General features: G+C 33.9%; 1 protein-coding gene across 3 annotated transcripts in view; it reads left to right on the top strand.

Moving 5' to 3' along the window:
- Window positions 1–847: 847 nt before the first annotated feature.
- Window positions 848–19,213, top strand: part of LOC143246781 (MFS-type transporter SLC18B1-like) — a 33,190-nt gene continuing 14,824 nt past the window's right edge. For all 3 annotated transcript variants that reach the window (XM_076493932.1, XM_076493933.1, XM_076493934.1), the window contains exons 1-9: window positions 848–925; window positions 2,902–3,200; window positions 3,776–3,871; window positions 10,352–10,425; window positions 10,861–11,008; window positions 13,322–13,390; window positions 17,365–17,452; window positions 17,928–18,067; window positions 19,051–19,149. In XM_076493932.1, coding sequence (XP_076350047.1) covers window positions 2,946–3,200; window positions 3,776–3,871; window positions 10,352–10,425; window positions 10,861–11,008; window positions 13,322–13,390; window positions 17,365–17,452; window positions 17,928–18,067; window positions 19,051–19,149 — 969 coding nt within the window. In that variant the 5' untranslated portion in view covers window positions 848–925; window positions 2,902–2,945. The remainder of the gene's footprint in view (window positions 926–2,901; window positions 3,201–3,775; window positions 3,872–10,351; window positions 10,426–10,860; window positions 11,009–13,321; window positions 13,391–17,364; window positions 17,453–17,927; window positions 18,068–19,050; window positions 19,150–19,213) is intronic.

The following is a 19,213-nucleotide window of genomic DNA, read 5'->3' as shown; positions in this document are numbered from 1 at the left end:
AATTAAAAATGAAAGAGTCTTATGGTTCTGAAGAAAAAATATTCATGTAGGTCCTGGTAGTCCTTAAATTAGTGTTTGTTTTTAAATTTCGTGCAAAGCTACACGAAGGATATCTGCACTGGCCGTCCATAATTTAACAGTCTAAGACTAGAGAGAAGGCAGCTAGTCATCACCCCTACCGCAAACTCTGGGGCTACTCTTTTACTAACGAATAGTGGGATTGACCGTCACGTTATAACGCCTCCACAGTTGATAGACCAAGTATGTTTGGTGTGACGGGGATTCGAACCCGCAACCTTCAGATTACGAGTCGAGCTCCTGGACCACCTGGTCTTAAATTATTTATATGTTACTATAACAACCGGTCACAACCAATATATATATATATATTTCTCTGTAACAAAATACTTTGTCACTCGTTGAAGGCTGCGGTCAGAGGTTCAAAACGTGCGAAGAGAAGCAAAGTGTTTTAACGTATAGAAATATAGTAAATATTTATTTAGTTTATGGTCTATAGTGTAACGCAATTATCGTAGTTATAAGATGATTTGTAATGTGTTCCATGAAACTAATAAAATTATTTTATATTTTATCTGACACAAAAACGTATATTAAAAGAGGTCTTTATAACATCTGATCAAAATGAACCTTTTATAGCATAAACATTGTAGTTTGAATAAAATGAAATGAAGTGGTAACAACATGAAATAAATTAATAATCTTTGTGTCTGACGTCAACAGATATTACAAACTATTATTTTAACAATGGTTATTGTACATGTTAGATCAATGTTATAAGACACATGTGATTTATTATCTTGAACTTTCCGTCACCTATTAAAGCAGCTGAGCATATCAGATGTTGCAAGTAAAGGATACTCGTTGTTTGGCGACATAAGTAATAAATATTTGCTCTCACAGGGAGGTAAGTTTCCTATTAAATAATATTACAAGTGTTTAATACATTTAAATCCATTAGGTTAATAATACAAATATTATTATTTTATGTTTTTGGATTTCGTTGGTAAAATTCTTGTATGTGCAATTTGATTTGTCCATACAAACCATAAACAAGTTTCACACCTGAAATTGATGGAACTAAGCCCACCAGTGGGAAAAAACTAACTACTGTCTTACTTATCATAAGATGGTACAGTGAGAAGAGACTAATCACTGTCTTACTTATCATAAGATGGCACAGTGAGAAGAGACTAATCACTGTCTTACTTATCATAAGATGGTACAGTGAGAAGAGACTAATCACTGTCTTACTTATCATAAGATGGCACAGTGAGAAGAGACTAATCACTGTCTTACTTATCATAAGATGGCACAGTGAGAAGAGACTAATCACTGTCTTACTTATCATAAGACGGTACAGTGAGAAGAGACTAATCACTGTCTTACTTATCATAAGATGGCACAGTGAGAAGAGACTAATCACTGTCTTACTTATCATAAGATGGCACAGTGAGAAGAGACTAATCACTGTCTTACTTATCATAAGATGGCACAGTGAGAAGAGACTAATCACTGTCTTACTTATCATAAGATGGTATTGTTAGACCTATTTCTTTATTAAACACAACGTGATTCATGTTAAACTCTAAGAATTTTGAAGAATTAGTATAATAGTGATCCAACTAAACCATAAGTGCCATATTAGTATAATAGTGATCCAACTAAACCATAAGTGCCATATTAGTATAATAGTGATCCAACCACACCTTAAGTGCCATATTAATAAAAGAGCGATTCAACCACACCATAAGTGCTATATTAGTATAATAGTGATCCACCACGTCATAAGTGCCATATTAGTATAATAGTGATCCAACTAAACCATAAGTGCCATATTAGTATAATAGTGATCCAACCACACCTTAAGTGCCATATTAATAAAAGAGCGATTCAACCACACCATAAGTGCTATATTAGTATAATAGTGATCCACCACGTCATAAGTGCCATATTAGTATAATAGCGATCCAACCACACCATAAGTGCCATATTAGTATAATAGTGATCCAACCACACCTTAAGTGCCATATTAATAAAAGAGCGATTCAACCACACCATAAGTGCTATATTAGTATAATAGTGATCCACCACGTCATAAGTGCCATATTAGTATAATAGTGATTCATCCACACCATAAGTGCCATATTCGTATAATAGTGATTCATCCACACCATAAGTGCCATATTAGTATAATAGTGATTCATCCACACCATAAGTGCCATATTAGTATAATAGTGATTCATCCACACCATAAGTGCCATATTAGTATAATAGTGATCCAACCACGTCATAAGTGCCATATTAGTATAATAGTGATTTATCCACGCCATAAGCGCCATATTCGTATAATAGTGATCCAACCACACCATAAGTGCCATATTCGTATAACAGTGATCCAACCACGTCATAAGTGTCATATTAGTATAATAGTGATTCATCCACACTATAAGTGTCATATTAGTATAATAGTGACCCAACCACGCCATAAGTGCTATATTCGTATAATAGTGATCCAACCACGCCATAAGTGCCATATTAGTCGTTATATTAAATACATATAACTGTAATAACGGGTCACTAGCAATGTTTAATTTGTTTTCTACTGTAAATCTTCTATAAGACACATATGGCGGTTATTAGTTGGCTTGTTATGGAACTAAACAAATTACATTAAAAGAATATTCTTTCTCTATTGAATTTCGCATAAAATTACTGCTGGGCTATCACCGCTAGCCGTCTTCAAGTGATAGGTAGAGGGAAGGCAGGTAACCAATACCACACACCGCCAACTCTTGGACTACTCTTTACCTACGAAAAGTGTATTTATTTATTTTAAAACAACATATAATGTTCTTTCTGATAATCTTGTTGCTATTACAGTATTCTGTGTCTACTAGACGCTGTTACGAAGAGCAGTTCTAAAAATGTTTACAAACCAAAGTCAACCTCCATTGGACACCGTCGATCATGGCCCTCTGTTGGCTTCTCCTGGAAACAGAGATCGATTCTTAAGCTCTGCTGATTCAAGAATTTCCTTTTCCTATAACAAAACTGCTGAAGATTTACCCACTACACAGAAACTGAGCAGAAGACAGATTGTGTTTGTACTTGTACTCGCTTATTGTTACTTTTCAATGGCCTTGTACTCAGCTGTGTTGGCACCTTTCTTCCCCACTGAGGTAAAGTTTTCCTTTTCTATTTATTTCGTTTACTTTGAAACTTGATTTCGTTGTTTCAAATAAACACAAGCAAGCATTGACTATTAGAGTGTAAAACGTCTTAACAGTCCCATCTGGACACCATTCTTTGTGATATATTATTGCCACTTTAATCAAGATAAATATGGCCTCCAATCGTCCCTCATGTCAAAATATTAGAAAATGATACCATGTTAATGTTACTAGCAAGTGTCTACTAAGAATTATTGTGCTTTGAATGACTGATATAGATATCGTTACTATCTAGTGTCGTTCTCCGATATCTAAGTTGTTTCTTCTAACATATATTGTCCTACAAATGATTTTTATAATGTTCCGTCTACAACTGTGTAGTTTGTAACCACATTAATCTGATGAGTTCTGATTCTTTGTACATCAGGCAAACTCACATTTCTTAAATTATTTTAGTTATTTAATGGGTAATCAATTACTAAAACTGAGTTCTTAATGGGCATTATATGAAACCTACTATGAAATTCGTGATAAGAATGAAGTGGGTTTCTCTTCAAAATAAATCGTATTTTAATCTGGAATAGGGTGAAAAACGAGGCCTGTCCGCCACCCAGTACGGAGCTATTATTGGCACTATCTCCTTCGTCATTTTTATCAGCTCGCCTCTTGTACCAAAACTCGTAAGTTGAAACAAATACAAAAGTCTAACATAGCATTAGATTAAGATAAAAATAAGATAGTGAAGACACTCTGGTTTGTTTGAAATTAAGCACAAAGCTACACAAAGTTTCTGTGTGGGTCATCTATAAGTGATGATAAAGAGCTAGGTCTAGTGAAGACCAACCAGCAATAAAACAGAGTAAAGCACAAGATGGGTCATCTATAAGTGATGATGAAGACCAACCAGAAATAAAAAAGAGTAGAGCACAAGTTAGGTCATCTATAAGTGATGATGAAGAACTAGATATAGTGAAGACCAACCAGAAATAAAAAAAGAGTACAGCACAAGATAGGTCATCTATAAGTGATGATTAAGAACTAGATATAGTGAAGACCAACCAGAAATAAAAAAGAGTAGAGCACAAGATAGGTCATCTATAAGTGATGATGAAGAACTAGATATAATGAAGACCAACCAGAAATAAAAAAGAGTAGAGCACAAGATAGGTCATCTATAATGATGATGAAGAACTAGAGATATTGAAGACCAACCAGAAATAAAAGAAAGTAAAATACAAGATAGGTCATCTATAAGTGATAATGAAGAACTAGAAATAGTGAAGACCAATCAGAGTTGGTGAAGAGTAGAGCACAAGATGGGTCATCTATAAGTGTTAATAAAGACATAATATTGTCTAACACTAAACTGAAAAATATAATCAGGTAATAAATACTTGTATGACACAAATTATTCAATGGATCAAGACTAGTACAGAATGACCCTTGTGACAAACAGTCATTCCATACAGCACAAAGACAAGCATATAGTGGGTACAGTAGGACTTGTTTTGTTTGTGAAAAGGTTTGCTTTTTTCAATGCCACTAGATGTAACGACTATAAGTGGTACACCCAGCACTACTTTATCATCTTCAGAACTTTCCAACAGTTGAACACTTAGGTGCTCGTAAGATACTACAGAGAGTAAGAGAATGTTTTTAGTTTGTTTTAAAATATCCAGAAAATGTATTTAAATCGATTGAAGCACTCTGTGAAGAAAGGGTAGATAAAGGAAATAGCATGATCAACTACATCAGTATTATGTTGGAACCCCACTTCAAACAGTTAAGAAATAGCATGATCAGCTACATCAGTATTATGTTGGAACCCCACTTCAAACAGTTAAGAAATAGCATGATCAACTACATCAATATTATGTTGGAACCCCACTTCAAACAGTTAAGAAATAGCATGATCAACTACATCAGTATTATGTTGGAACCCCACTTCAAACAGTTAAGAAATAGCATGATCAACTACATCAGTATTATGTTAGAACCCCACTTCAAACAGTTAAGAAATAGCATGATCAACTACATCAGTATTATGTTGGAACCCCACTTCAAACAGTTAAGAAATAGCATGATAAACTACATCAGTATTATGTTGGAATCCCACTTCAAACAGTTAAGAAATAGCATGATCAACTACATCAGTATTATGTTGGAACCCCACTTCAAACAGTTAAAAAATAGCATGATCAACTACATCAATATTATGTTGGAACCCCACTTCAAACAGTTAAGAAATAGCATGATCAACTACATCAGTATTATGTTGGAACCCCACTTCAAACAGTTAAGAAATAGCATGATCAACTACATCAGTATTATGTTGGAACCCCACTTCAAACAGTTAAGAAATAGCATGATCAACTACACCAGTATTATGTTGGAACCCCACTTCAAACAGTTAAAAAATAGCATGATCAACTACGTCAGTATTATGTTGGAACCCCACTTCAAACAGTTAAGAAATAGCATGATCAACTACATCAGTATTACGTTGGAACCCCACTGCAAACAGTTAAGAAATAGCATGATCAACTACATCAGTATTATGTTGGAACCCCACTTCAAACAGTTAAGAAATAGCATGATCAACTACATCAGTATTATGTTGGAACCCCACTTCAAACAGTTAAGAAATAGCATGATCAACTACATTGGTATTATGTTGGAACCCCACTTCAAACAGTTAAGAAATAGCATGATCAACTACATCGGTATTATGTTGGAACCCCACTTCAAACAGTTAAGAAATAGCATGATCAACTACATCAATATTATGTTGGAACCCCACTTCAAACAGTTAAGAAATAGCATGATCAACTACATCAATATTATGTTGGAACCCCACTTCAAACAGTTAAGAAATAGCATGATCAACTACATCGGTATTATGTTGGAACCCCACTTCAAACAGTTAAGAAATAGCATGATCAACTACATCAATATTATGTTGGAACTCCACTTCAAACAGTTAAGAAATAGCATGATCAACTACATCAATATTATGTTGGAACCCCACTTCAAACAGTTAAGAAATAGCATGATCAACTACATCAATATTATGTTGGAACCCCACTTCAAACAGTTAAGAAATAGCATGATCAACTACATCAATATTATGTTGGAACCCCACTTCAAACAGTTAAGAAATAGCATGATCAACTACATCAGTATTATGTTGGAACCCCACTTCAAACAGTTAAGAAATAGCATGATCAACTACATCAATATTATGTTAGAACCCCACTTCAAACAGTTAAGAAATATCATGATCAACTACATCAGTATTATGTTGGAACCCCACTTCAAACAGTTAAGAAATAGCATGATCAACTACATCAGTATTATGTTGGAACCCCACTTCAATCAGTTAAGAAATAGCATGATCAACTACATCAATATTATGTTAGAACCCCACTTCAAACAGTTAAGAAATAGCATGATCAACTACATCAGTATTATGTTGGAACCCCACTTCAAACAGTTAAGAAATAGCATGATCAACTACATCAGTATTATGTTGGAACCCCACTTCAAACAGTTAAGAAATAGCATGATCAACTACATCAGTATTATGTTGGAACCCCACTTCAAACAGTTAAGAAATAGCATGATCAACTACATCAGTATTATGTTGGAACCCCACTTCAAACAGTTAAGAAATAGCATGATCAACTACACCAGTATTATGTTGGAACCCCACTTCAAACAGTTAAGAAATAGCATGATCAACTACATCAGTATTATGTTGGAACCCCACTTCAAACAGTTAAGAAATAGCATGATCAACTACATCAATATTATGTTAAAACCCCACTTCAAACAGTTAATTTTCACATGCTTGGTCCTCTCCCTCAGAATAACACTAAGAATAAATACGTTATGGTTGTGGTGTATTATTTCACCAAATGGCCAGAAATATATGCTGTTCCTAAGAAATGCTAGAAAGCCAACCCGTCAATGATTGTTTTATTATTTGTGTTGCCTACAAAACTTCACTCAGGTCAAGGATGGAGTTTTATACCACATTTGTTTGTGACGATGTGTTAAGTTCTTTGGATGAAAAATAACAGGACAGCAGCTTTTCTTCAATCTCCTGATGGAATAGTGAAGGAACAGATCTGTATACTTGTGAATCAGTTATGAGGATGAACGTACTAAGGATACTAAATTGAGACATTTCACTCTTACTCATGAGTTATTGAACAACAAAACATGATGCTACAAGCAACTCACTGATATCTCTAGTGTTTGGTAGATAATTTAATGTGACATTGGACATTTTCCACTCATATACTGGGGAAAATATCTCAACAGAGGACATTATTCTTCTCAAAAATGAATCAATGATAAAATAAAAAGACATAACTGATGACACTACGATATGTGCTACAAAGGACGACGAACTTTGATGTTAAGTAGGTGAGGAAGAGCCATATCCTATGGTAAAAACAATTAGAGATAGAATTTGTAGAATCCAAAAGATCAGGCAGCCCAAGCCAGAAGTCATCCACCATTACAATCTTTGTACGTACTGAGAGAATGGTCAACTGATTACTTTAGTTTATCAGAAATAAGTGATCATGCTGAATATTACAGTCAAAATAGGTCTAGAAAAGAATTTTCCAATGTCAAATCAAACTGTTGAAGAGACCGGTGATCCTGTTAAGACCTCTTCCAAGTGTCACCAATGGTGAGACCATCAGTGTATTCCTTCGATCACTAACAGGACAATAAATGAAAATAAAATGCACTGGGTTGTCCCATCTTGTACTAGAAGCAAGTAATTAACTTATTTTATAAACAGACATTTTTAAAAAGCATATAAGATAGCAAATAAGGTTTTAAGTTGTTAATCATAATTTTGTTCATTTAACATATTTGATTAATGATTTATTGGTGGTAACGTTAATTCATATTATTTTGTAAATAGTAACTTTGTAACTAATTATGTATGTTTAATATTAGAAGTGTCAGTATTGTATGCTATATTTTTAATGTTTAAATTTTGATTTTGTAATGTTTGCTAAAGGAGCCTATGTCATAATGTAATAATAATCTGTGATGTCTGTAAATTTCCATAATTGCTAGATTTGACACGAACACTCAAATTTTCTAGATTGGATAAACAAATTTTAATAATATAAAAACATATGCCAGTTATTTAATCTTTGAATTACTTATTTAGTGACTGGGTTAGTTAACTTAGCGTTTTAAGTTTTTTTAGTTTGTACCGTAGATACGAGAGGAATTTTGACAAGTGACTGTTAAGTTTTATTGGCAGTTAAGTCTATCAAAATCCTGCTCTGTAGTACGTTGTCAAAGAAATAAATAAATCGTTACAAGTTAGTGATATGAATTTTGGTTTCTTTTTTTCCGAATAATCAAAATGAATGTGCTCAACAATAGAAACCATTACGACAATATAAAGGACCATAATTGATTGATTCTTAATTTACCTTGTCCAGTATATGTATCAAACAAAACAACTCACCCATGTTACTAACACATATGTAAACCAATAACGAGTTGGTTTCACATTCATTTTTAACAAAATACTGACGAACAAAATAATTAAATTATACAGCCCAATAATATGTTGACAAGTAAACGTAGGATAATATTATCTCAACGATAGTTTTAATTCTTTTTAACTGTTATTTTGATGGATTAAACATATTTCAGTTTTGCTCGAGGTACGACTAATTAATACACTTTTATTTCCAACTAACCACTATGGGAGCCCAAACAGAAGTCACTACTTTGTAAGAAAGTACCATTTAGCGAATATGAATTAAAAACAATAGAGTTAACCTGAAGAAGGTCGAAACATTGTTCTCTGCTTCATTAGTAAAGGTGTTAATACCCATACCAGTTGTCCTGAAATACAGATGTACAAGTTAAGTCTCTCTTTCTCTACATTATTTACATACCAGCCGTCCTGAGATACAGATGTACAAGTTAAGTCTCTCTTTCTCTATATTATTTACAGACCAGCCGTCCTGAGATACAGATGTACAAGTTAAGTGTCTCTTTCTCTATATTATTTACAGACCAGCCGTCCTGAGATAGAGATGTACAAATTAAGTCTCTCTTTCTCTATATTATTTACAGACCAGTCGTCCTGAGATACAGATGTACACGTTAAGTCTCTCTTTCTCTATATTATTTACAGACCAGCCGTCCTGAGATACAGATGTACACGTTAAGTCTCTCTTTCTCTATATTATTTACAGACCAGCCGTCCTGAGATACAGATGTACAAGTTAAGTCTCTCTTTCTCTATATTATTTACAGGCCAGCCGTCCTGAGATACAGATGTACAAGTTAAGTCTCTCTTTCTCTATATTATTTACAGGCCAGCCGTCCTGAGATACAGATGTACACGTTAAGTCTCTCTTTCTCTATATTATTTACAGACCAGCCGTCCTGAGATACAGATGTACAAGTTAAGTCTCTCTTTTCTATATTATTTTACAGACCAGCCGTCCTGAGATACAGATGTACAAGTTAAGTCTCTCTTTCTCTATATTATTTACAGACCAGCCGTCCTGAGATACAGATGTACACGTTAAGTCTCTCTTTCTCTATATTATTTACAGACCAGCCGTCCTGAGATACAGATGTACACGTTAAGTCTCTCTTTCTCTATATTATTTACAGACCAGCCGTCCTGAGATATAGATGTACAAATTAAGTCTCTCTTTCTCTATATTATTTACAGACCAGCCGTCCTGAGATACAGATGTACAAGTTAAGTCTCTCTTTCTCTATATTATTTACAGACCAGCCGTCCTGAGATACAGATGTACACGTTAAGTCTCTCTTTCTCTATATTATTTACAGACCAGCCGTCCTGAGATATAGATGTACAAATTAAGTCTCTCTTTCTCTATATTATTTACAGACCAGCCGTCCTGAGATACAGATGTACACGTTAAGTCTCTCTTTCTCTATATTATTTACAGACCAGCCGTCCTGAGATACAGATGTACAAGTTAAGTCTCTCTTTCTCTATATTATTTACAGACCAGCCGTCCTGAGATACAGATGTACAAGTTAAGTCTCTCTTTCTCTATATTATTTACAGACCAACCGTCCTGAGATACAGATGTACAAGTTAAGTCTCTCTTTCTCTATATTATTTACAGGTTACCATGGCAAAACCAAAGTCACTGATCAACACTGGTATGTTTACAGCAGGAGTATGTGGTATTTTGTTTGGGTAAGTTCTATTGTCAGTGTCTTATTTAGTTTATATTTGTGTTAACCTGTAAATATCCTCTTTTAAACAATCTCTCCGTTTAAGTTGACAACAACAATTACCATAATTGTGGACTTATTTCGTTTTACTTTTGTAACTAAGAACTCGAGTCACAGATTATTTCTACGGTTATGTTCAAAACATTTATTAATTATCTGTAACGAAATCTCAGGTATTTGAAATATTTCGAAAGAGACTTTCTCTTGAGAAAAGAATTCTTTAAAATGTTAAATGATGTTAAACGCTTTTACATTATAATTTTATTACATTTGTTAATTTATGTAACATTTTTATTTTCTTTATACAAGAATTCACACAATTAAACATATTATTTATAATAAACGTCGTCAGTGAGATGAAAGTGATAATCGCTGAGATATAAGCGATCCTTTGTAGGTTTCTAGACAATTCTCCACCCGGAACAACGCTATTCATCTTGGGATTGGCAGTTCAATTTGTTGCGGGTCTTGGAGCGTCCGTTGTATACAACTTCGGATATCCAATAATGGCCAATGAGGTCGCAGACAATAAAGGAAAAGCTACAGTAAGTTTGGTGTCATTTGGCTTACACAACATACATGGCTTAAATACGACATGTACGTATTATTTGTTTATTGTTAGTGCAAGGTCACACTAATGGTTTCTCTGCGGTTTGCTCATTAGAGGAGTTAAACCTCGAGTTCTAATTCTTTACAGAAACTCTCCCGTGCATCAAAGCATCTGCAGTCGAGCATGAGTTTAATATTATTTTCAAATATTTAATTTAGTTAGTGCCAGAATACCTAGAATATTCTAAATTTTATGTTACGAAACTTCAACACTATGGTCCTTTATTTTATGTAATTAGATTTAAACTGTAAAATTATGTTTATTGATGACACAGAATTAAGGTCTGACCTTGTTATAAGAGGCCTGGCATGGCCTAGCGCGTAAGGCGTGCGACTCGTAATCCGAGGGTCACGGGTTCGTATCCCCGTCGCGCCAAACATGCTCGCCCTCCCAGCCGTCGGGGCGTTATAATGTGACAGTCAATCTATCTATTCGTTGGTAAAAGAGTAGCCCAAGAATTGACGGTGGGTGGTAATGACCTTCCCTCTAGTCTTACACTGCTAAATTAGGGATGGCTAGCGCAGATAGCCCTCGTGTAGCTTTGCGCGAAATTCAAAACAAACCAATCATTCAATTATTATTTTTATATTATTATTATGGACTGAAATTACACGTTTTAGTGGCGGAAAGACAGCAAATTATATACGATGTCCTTTCATAGATTGTTGAAACAGAGTATTCATGGTGAAACTTTGTAGAATGGACAGCAACTGCCTGTGTAGAGACCTGAAGACGAAAGGCGGAAGACTTTCGAAATGTCGTCCTCTACATTCGTGTCTCCACAACAGGCAGTTGCCGTCCATTCTACAAAGTTTCATCACATATACGATGTAATTTGTTTGGTTTTTTTGTTTTATTAATTTCGGGCAAAGCTACACGAGGGGTATCATCGCTAGCTGTCCCTAATTTCGCAGTGAGAGACTAGAGGGAAGGTCATCACCACCCACAGTCAACCCTTGGACTACCTTTTACCAATGAATAGTGAGATTGACCGTAACTTTATAACGACCTCATGGCAGAAAGGATGAGCATGTTTGGTGCGAGTGAGATTCAAATCCGCGACTCTCAGATTACTAGTCGATTGCCCTAACCACCTGGCCATGACGGACCATATGATGTCAATAATTATTTTATTCTATAGCACTAAACAGTTATTGTTAAACCTGTCTTTATCACTCAACAACAAGTTAAACTTGTCTAATTTTGCTCACCAACAATAAACTGTGTAAACAGTGTGCAAAATGCGTTTGTTAGCCAACTTTGTGAAAAACTAAAATCGATTATGAGAACGTTGTCCCTAAAATATTTTTGATGAACCATAAATATTTTACAGTTATTGTACAAAAATGTCTCTTTTGCCCAGAAGTATAGAGTATATATAAATATTGTTTAAAGACCTCTACCACGTATATACACATGCTACTTAAAATATATGTATTATGAAAAATAAACACTGTCCTTAACGTACCTTTGCCAAACAGCAAACTATATGTAAACCCAAAAAATGTATTTGTTTCTCAACAATTAGCAATTTATAAATATTATCGTATACAACACCTTTTGCCGTCGAAGCGCCATCTGTTGACCTATCATTTGTGTGACATTGTGAAAATCCGTAGTATAAATGTTGTGTATAAAGTTATTATACCTATTATTATTATTATTATCCGTCTTTGCGTGATGTAACGGCATAGAAATTTTCGACCATATGACATAATAATAATTCATGCATTGTAAACAAGACTGGTAAACAATTTTAATTTAAAAAGGTAGAATAGAGATTGTCACAAAATATAGAAACAATTTGAATCACAATTCAAAGACTATATTTTCAAGCTTTCAACTAGGGGCACTAAAAAGTGAAAAAAAAAAAAATCCTTATTTTGTGTCTGTGTCTACAGTACGTATCAAGACGTATTCGGACAATATATTACTATTATATTTTTACCGGAAACATGTAGGACCAATAAAGAATTATTATGATATAATGTCACATATTTTATCAATAAACTTATAAACGTTGCTGAAACATTATGTAATGTATAAATGTCGTTAATATCATTTTAGAACCTTGATAGAAACATGTATACAAAATATGTGTATACAATTATAAACAAGGGTATTCATACTGGTAATGAAACTGTTTATTGGTACAACTTAATACAGTTATTTTAATCGCTCAAAACTCCAGTTAATGAGTAGTTCTTATAGACTATTAACTGTCAAATATTTATCTTCTTGGTTCCAGTCTCTACTGGAAATGGCTTATGGTGTTGGAACAATGCTCTCGCCCACTGTTGGAGGTGTTCTATACCAGGTAAATTTTCTTTAATTCTCATGAGACTGAAACCTAACATTCATTTAAACCAGTGGTTCCCAATCTTTTTAATGCCCCGCACCCCTAAAAAATGTTCTCGCACCCCACACAGTAATTATTTATTTAAGAATAAAGGTGAAGGTGGCCAAAACAATTTTTTTATAATTTGGAAAAGGAAAAATATTACAACAAATTAAAAGTTGCATAAACCCTACATGGCCTACAAAAAAATAAATTTTCATCCATGTATGAAATGAAATTTCTTTCAATATGAAATGTTCAAATGTTCATAAGCCAACTTAAATTTAATTACTTTTTTGTTCCTGTTTATTTCTTACGAGTTTTTCAAAGCGTGGCACTTTGAAGTATAGAGATAGCAATCCACAAGTCTGCCTGTGCACCCAAGTGATTTTGTCTTGATTGACAAAAGAGCACTAAATCCAAACTCGCATAAGTATGTCGTCACATTTAGTGCGTTTTCACAAAGTCTTGGAAACATGTCCAAACACCAATATTGTTCCAAAATTTTGCTTTCAAACTGCATTTCAAGAACGTGATTTGTGCGCAGTTCAGTAAGATCTTCCTTTAGTTCATCATCATCCGACATATTATCCAAATTGTAGGAGTATGGATCTCGCACCCCCAAGGAAACCACTGACCTAAACTCTACATCTTAATTACACTTAGATCGAAAATCTCTGATAATGAGAAGTGATAATATACAATACTTTCACATTATTTTAACACTGTTATTGCGACGTTTACAGATGAACAACCCTTCCAAAACAAAAAAACTTAGTTTAATTCTTATATAATTATATAAAACTTTAGATCTGTAAACCTATTCGATAGGAATACCCTTTCTTCGTGGCGGTCCAAAATTTTAAACTTACATGGTGTACATATCCTCAATTTATTTTTAACACCAGTTCGACAGTAGTTACTACTATAAAAAAAATATGATGAATGGCATTTCAACTACATTTATTTAGAAGCAAAACTTTTACTGGAATAAATCTTAGGTCAGTAATTCAAAGTCAATAAAAGAGGATAGAAATATAGGCTAAGTGCTATTAGCACTAGTAAAATAATTCATAACTTTAAATATAACAGCTGAAATGTTGTTGTGGCTTATATTTTATAAAACTTTAGTATTGTCTTTATTAGAGGGAGTTTTCTTTTATATAACATGAGTTAACTTTCGTATTATATTTCTGAAAGTTCAGGAATCTCGAAGATTCGTGAAATAGAGTACAATATGGAAACGCCACAACTGAGTACAATGAAATTAGTTAATCAGCTATGTGTCATTTAAAGTATTTTAGTCAATGTGCATTATATACAGGTATTAAAATTAACTTACAGTAACTCACCAAAAGCTAGCCAACTGTAGACGTCAAAACTAAAAGTCTACGTTGTTTCACTGAGACGGTTCTTTTTAAGGTGAAAATAAGGCTTAAGTCCAGTCCTTGTTACGATAATGAATTAGTCTAGTTCTTTTATAACTTTTTCATAGACCTAATTTCGCATATAGTTTTTTACTTTCAAATCTAACAGATATTTACTCATTAATAGTACTACGATTAAAATAAACTTATTTGTGCAATGTCATGGCTAATCAATGGAGTACCGAATATACGTTACATTCGTTGGTGTCGTTATATGAATGAATTAAAATGTAGAGTAGTGGGGTGAAATTATTTTTTTAAATATATAAAATTGTTTGTTTTTTGAATTTCGCACAAAGCTACTCGAGGGTTATCTGTGCTAGCCGTCCCTAATTTAGCAGTGTAAGACTAGAGGGAAGGCAGCTAGTCATCATCACCCACCGCCAACTCTTGGGCTACTCTTTTACCAACGAATAGATAGATTGACTGTCAAATTATAACGCCCCGACGGCTGGGAGGGCGAGCATGTTTGGCGCGACGGGGATGCGAACCCGTGACCCTCGGATTACGAGTAGTGCAGCAACTGTAACTATATTATAATGTTTGTTGTCGATTTAATTATACAAATTATTCAAAACAAACTTAAATGCAGTGAAATTTTGTCATTATTTAGAGTTTGAAAGCGTGCGACTCGTAATCCGAGGGTCGTGGGTTCACGCCTGCGTCGCGCTAAACATGCTCGCCCTCCCAGCCGTGGGGGTGTATAATGTGACGGTCAATCCCACTATTCGTTGGTAAAAGAGTAGCCCAAGAGTTGGCGGTGGGTGGTGATGACTAGCTGCCTTCCCTCTAGTCTTACACTGCTAAATTAGGGACGGCTGGCACAGATAGCCCTCGAGTAGCTTTGTGCGAAATTCCAAAACAAACAAACAAAGAGTTTGAAATTGATTTATAATACATAGAACTCTTTTTAAATTAAAAGTTCAATATTTGACGATCCAAGTGAGATGACTTTGAAATTTTTAATCAAAATGGAATGGTTGTTTTTATTATGTAAGCTGATTGTGGAGTTTGGAAGATCTGGTAGTTCTTTACCAGATCTGCCTGATACTTGCATATAGTTTGTAAGTGCCATTACACGATCCTCAAACCATAGAAGTAGCTAGTAGTAGGTTTATAAACCTGAATGGATTTAGAAACTTGAAAAGTGATTTTAAAATCATTTATAATTTAACCCGTGCGTCATAAGTTTAAAGTTCATTACTTTTATAACTATTGATATGAAACTTTGCTTCCTTGAGAATTCTGTTTTTTTTAAAAACACAACTTATTTGCAGTTAAATTTGTTTTGAAGTAACCTGTATAATTAAAAACAATCCTAATATTGCTGTAATTGTTGCACTGTATCCTACTCCCTTCTTTATTTTTATTCTTTATAAAATGATGGAACTTAAATTTAGAAAATATTATATCTAATAGTTTACCTTGTTTATAAAAGCTTGCTGAAGATGGAATATATCCTGAACTGTTCAAGAAGTATATGTTTGTTACTGTGCATGTTTCTCGTTGTTTTACTGTTCATACATAAAGCTACATTACAGTTCGATGTAGGCCTGGCATGGCCAAGCGCGTGAGGCGTGCGACTCGTAATCCGAGGGTTCGCCCGCGTCGTGCTAAACATGCTCGCCCTCCCAGCCGTGGGGGCGTATAATGTGACGGTCAATCCCACTATTCGTTGGTAAAAGAGTAGCCTAAGAGTTGGCGGTGGGGGGTGATGACTAACTGCCTTCCCTCTAGTCTGCTAAATTAAGGGACGGCTAGCACAGATAGCCCTCGAGTAGCTTTGTGCGAAATTCCAAAACAAACAAACAGTGCGATGAATTTGTTATTAAATATTATAATTTTAGTACTTTTCGTTAATACATACACCAAAAGTAGGTTAAGTTTATATAAGAGAATTAGAATAATTTAATTAAAGTATACGTTAAGGAAGAAAATGCAGTTTACTACAAAACTAGAAAATTTGAATAAACAAAAAACCAAGACATAATAATTATGTGTATTAAAAACAATCGTTACTGATACTTATTATTCCAATATCCTATCTCACGATATCTGGCCAAATAGTTTCTAAATCTATGCACTCAGTCAGTGATACAAAATAACATGTAACAATATAATTACAATTCAAAAATCAGTGAACAATTTTAAACTTTAAAGTCAATGACCTTTAATAAAATTAATGACTGAATATTTGAAAATGTTATTACTTACAAAGCTATTACATTTGCTATTTAGATCTACATAGTATATTTAGTGTTTCTTGCATTGATAGGTTAAGTGTTGAAGTTGTGGCAGTAATGAACGTTTAGAATGTTACAAAATTTCCTAAGCAGAATTTTAACATTACAGTTTCTTTTTAGTTAATGGCGCCGATAACCACAAACTAATCTTAATTTATGAAAATTAATGATAAACTTGTATCTTACATGTTTTGTTTTTAATTATAATCAGTGATTTACTACTAAATAATTATGTTCAATTTTATTCAAAATATTCACTTTCGTGTTCTTTTTGTTTGTTTAGTTTGGAGGCTTCAAAGCACCTTTCATCTTCTTGGGAGTGGCATTGATAACAGGTTCCATATTAGTTTACTTCTTCCTTCCAGATACAGGTAAGACTACTCATTTTAAAATTTGTTTACTATTCTTGAAGAAGCGAATGATAAAACGTAACTTATGGGTATATATCTCAGTCGTATATAAACCCTTAAGGTTTCTCTGCCATACGCTATCTCGTCTTTTAAAATTTTCTCCGTTAAGCACTATCTCGTCTTTTTAAAGATTTCTCTGACACACGTTATTTCATATTTTAACCATTTCCCTGTGAGACAAGCGTCACGTCGTTTCTTACTGGTTTTTCTAGGGGACCTTATATCATCTTCTAATAGTTTTTTGTTTTTTTTCTGTTACGCGTTATCTTATCTTCTGACGACTGCATTACCATACCTTCTCATTTGTTAGTGACTTTTCGAGGCATATTATCATCTTTTAATTGTTTCTCTGTGTTTTTTATCTGTATCTAAAATACAAACATTGTTTATTTATTTAGATGCTTGTTTTCAAATTTTACTATTTTTTCAACTGTAGATACTGAAAGTGGGTGCTCGATGAAAGACATCCTACACCTATCTCAACATTTCGGGTTTGCTTTAGACATGATTATTTGCATGTTTGCCATATCTACTATTTACTTCAACGATGTCACATTAGAACCACATCTAAGACAGGTATATCTTCTGCCTTACATTCACTTGTCAATTTACATTTGAATATATAAATATTACTTAATATTTTAGATTTTTTTAAGTAGTCACAATTTAGTTAACGTCTTTGAGAATTACTCCCGTGGCATTCAGTCAGTGGCAAAGATAGTCGCATACTTTACAAGTTTCTCGGAAAATGTTTGTTTTGGTCAATTTTAGATATTGAAGCTGTATCAATCAATGCGAAGCGGGAAGGAAGTAAAGAGGAGGTAGCCCCATACATATCTGATAAGCCTAAAGGTGGAGTATCTCAATACATATCTCATACATCTGAATAGGAAGTAGCCCCATACATATCTGATAAGCCTAAAGATGGAGTATCTCAATACATATCTCATACATCTGAATAGGAAGTAGCTCCATACATATCTGATAAGCCTAAAGATGGAGTATCTCAATACATATCTCATACATTTGAATAGGAAGTAGCCCTATACATATCTGATAAGCCTAAAGATGGAGTATCTCAATACATATATCATAAATCTGAATAGGAAGTAGCCCTATACATATCTGATAAACCTTAATATGGAGTAAGCTTAGACATATCTGATAAACCTAAATAAAGAGTAGGGCTATGCGTAACTGATAAACCTTAATAGGGAGTATCCCTGGACATATCTCATAAACCCAAATAGGGAGTAGGCCTGCATTAATTTCGGAGTTTATGTGGAATATTTTATTTACGAAATTAGACCTTGATTGCAGCAAACATTTATTGTAAAAAATAAATTCATTATACTTAGATAAACGGAACTCAGTACTATTTGTATTTAAAAAAAGAAAAGAAAAAAAAAAGTTCAATGGTAGAACATGTCACAAGGGCAGGAAACGAACGGACTGTTAAATTACCGGAAAAGTAGCGATATTATAATTCTAAATTGTTAGATCCACTGGAACCTATAACAAACTAGATGTAAAAAATATATATATAAATATTTTTACAGTTTGAGCTACAGCCCTCCATCGTAGGAATAGTATTCGTATCTGCAGCCTTTACGTACGCTTGTAGCGCCCCCATATGGGGCTGGGTCTGTGACAGATTGGTGAGTTTATTTCAAAATAATTTTAAATCTATGATTGTATACGTATTCAATAATATTTTGATGT

The sequence above is a fragment of the Tachypleus tridentatus genome, chromosome 3 (assembly GCF_004210375.1).
Source record: "Tachypleus tridentatus isolate NWPU-2018 chromosome 3, ASM421037v1, whole genome shotgun sequence".
In the NCBI taxonomy this organism is placed as follows: domain Eukaryota; kingdom Metazoa; phylum Arthropoda; class Merostomata; order Xiphosura; family Limulidae; genus Tachypleus; species Tachypleus tridentatus.
Note: the sequence above shows the minus strand (reverse complement) of the source record. Positions and strands in the feature narration are given on the sequence as shown.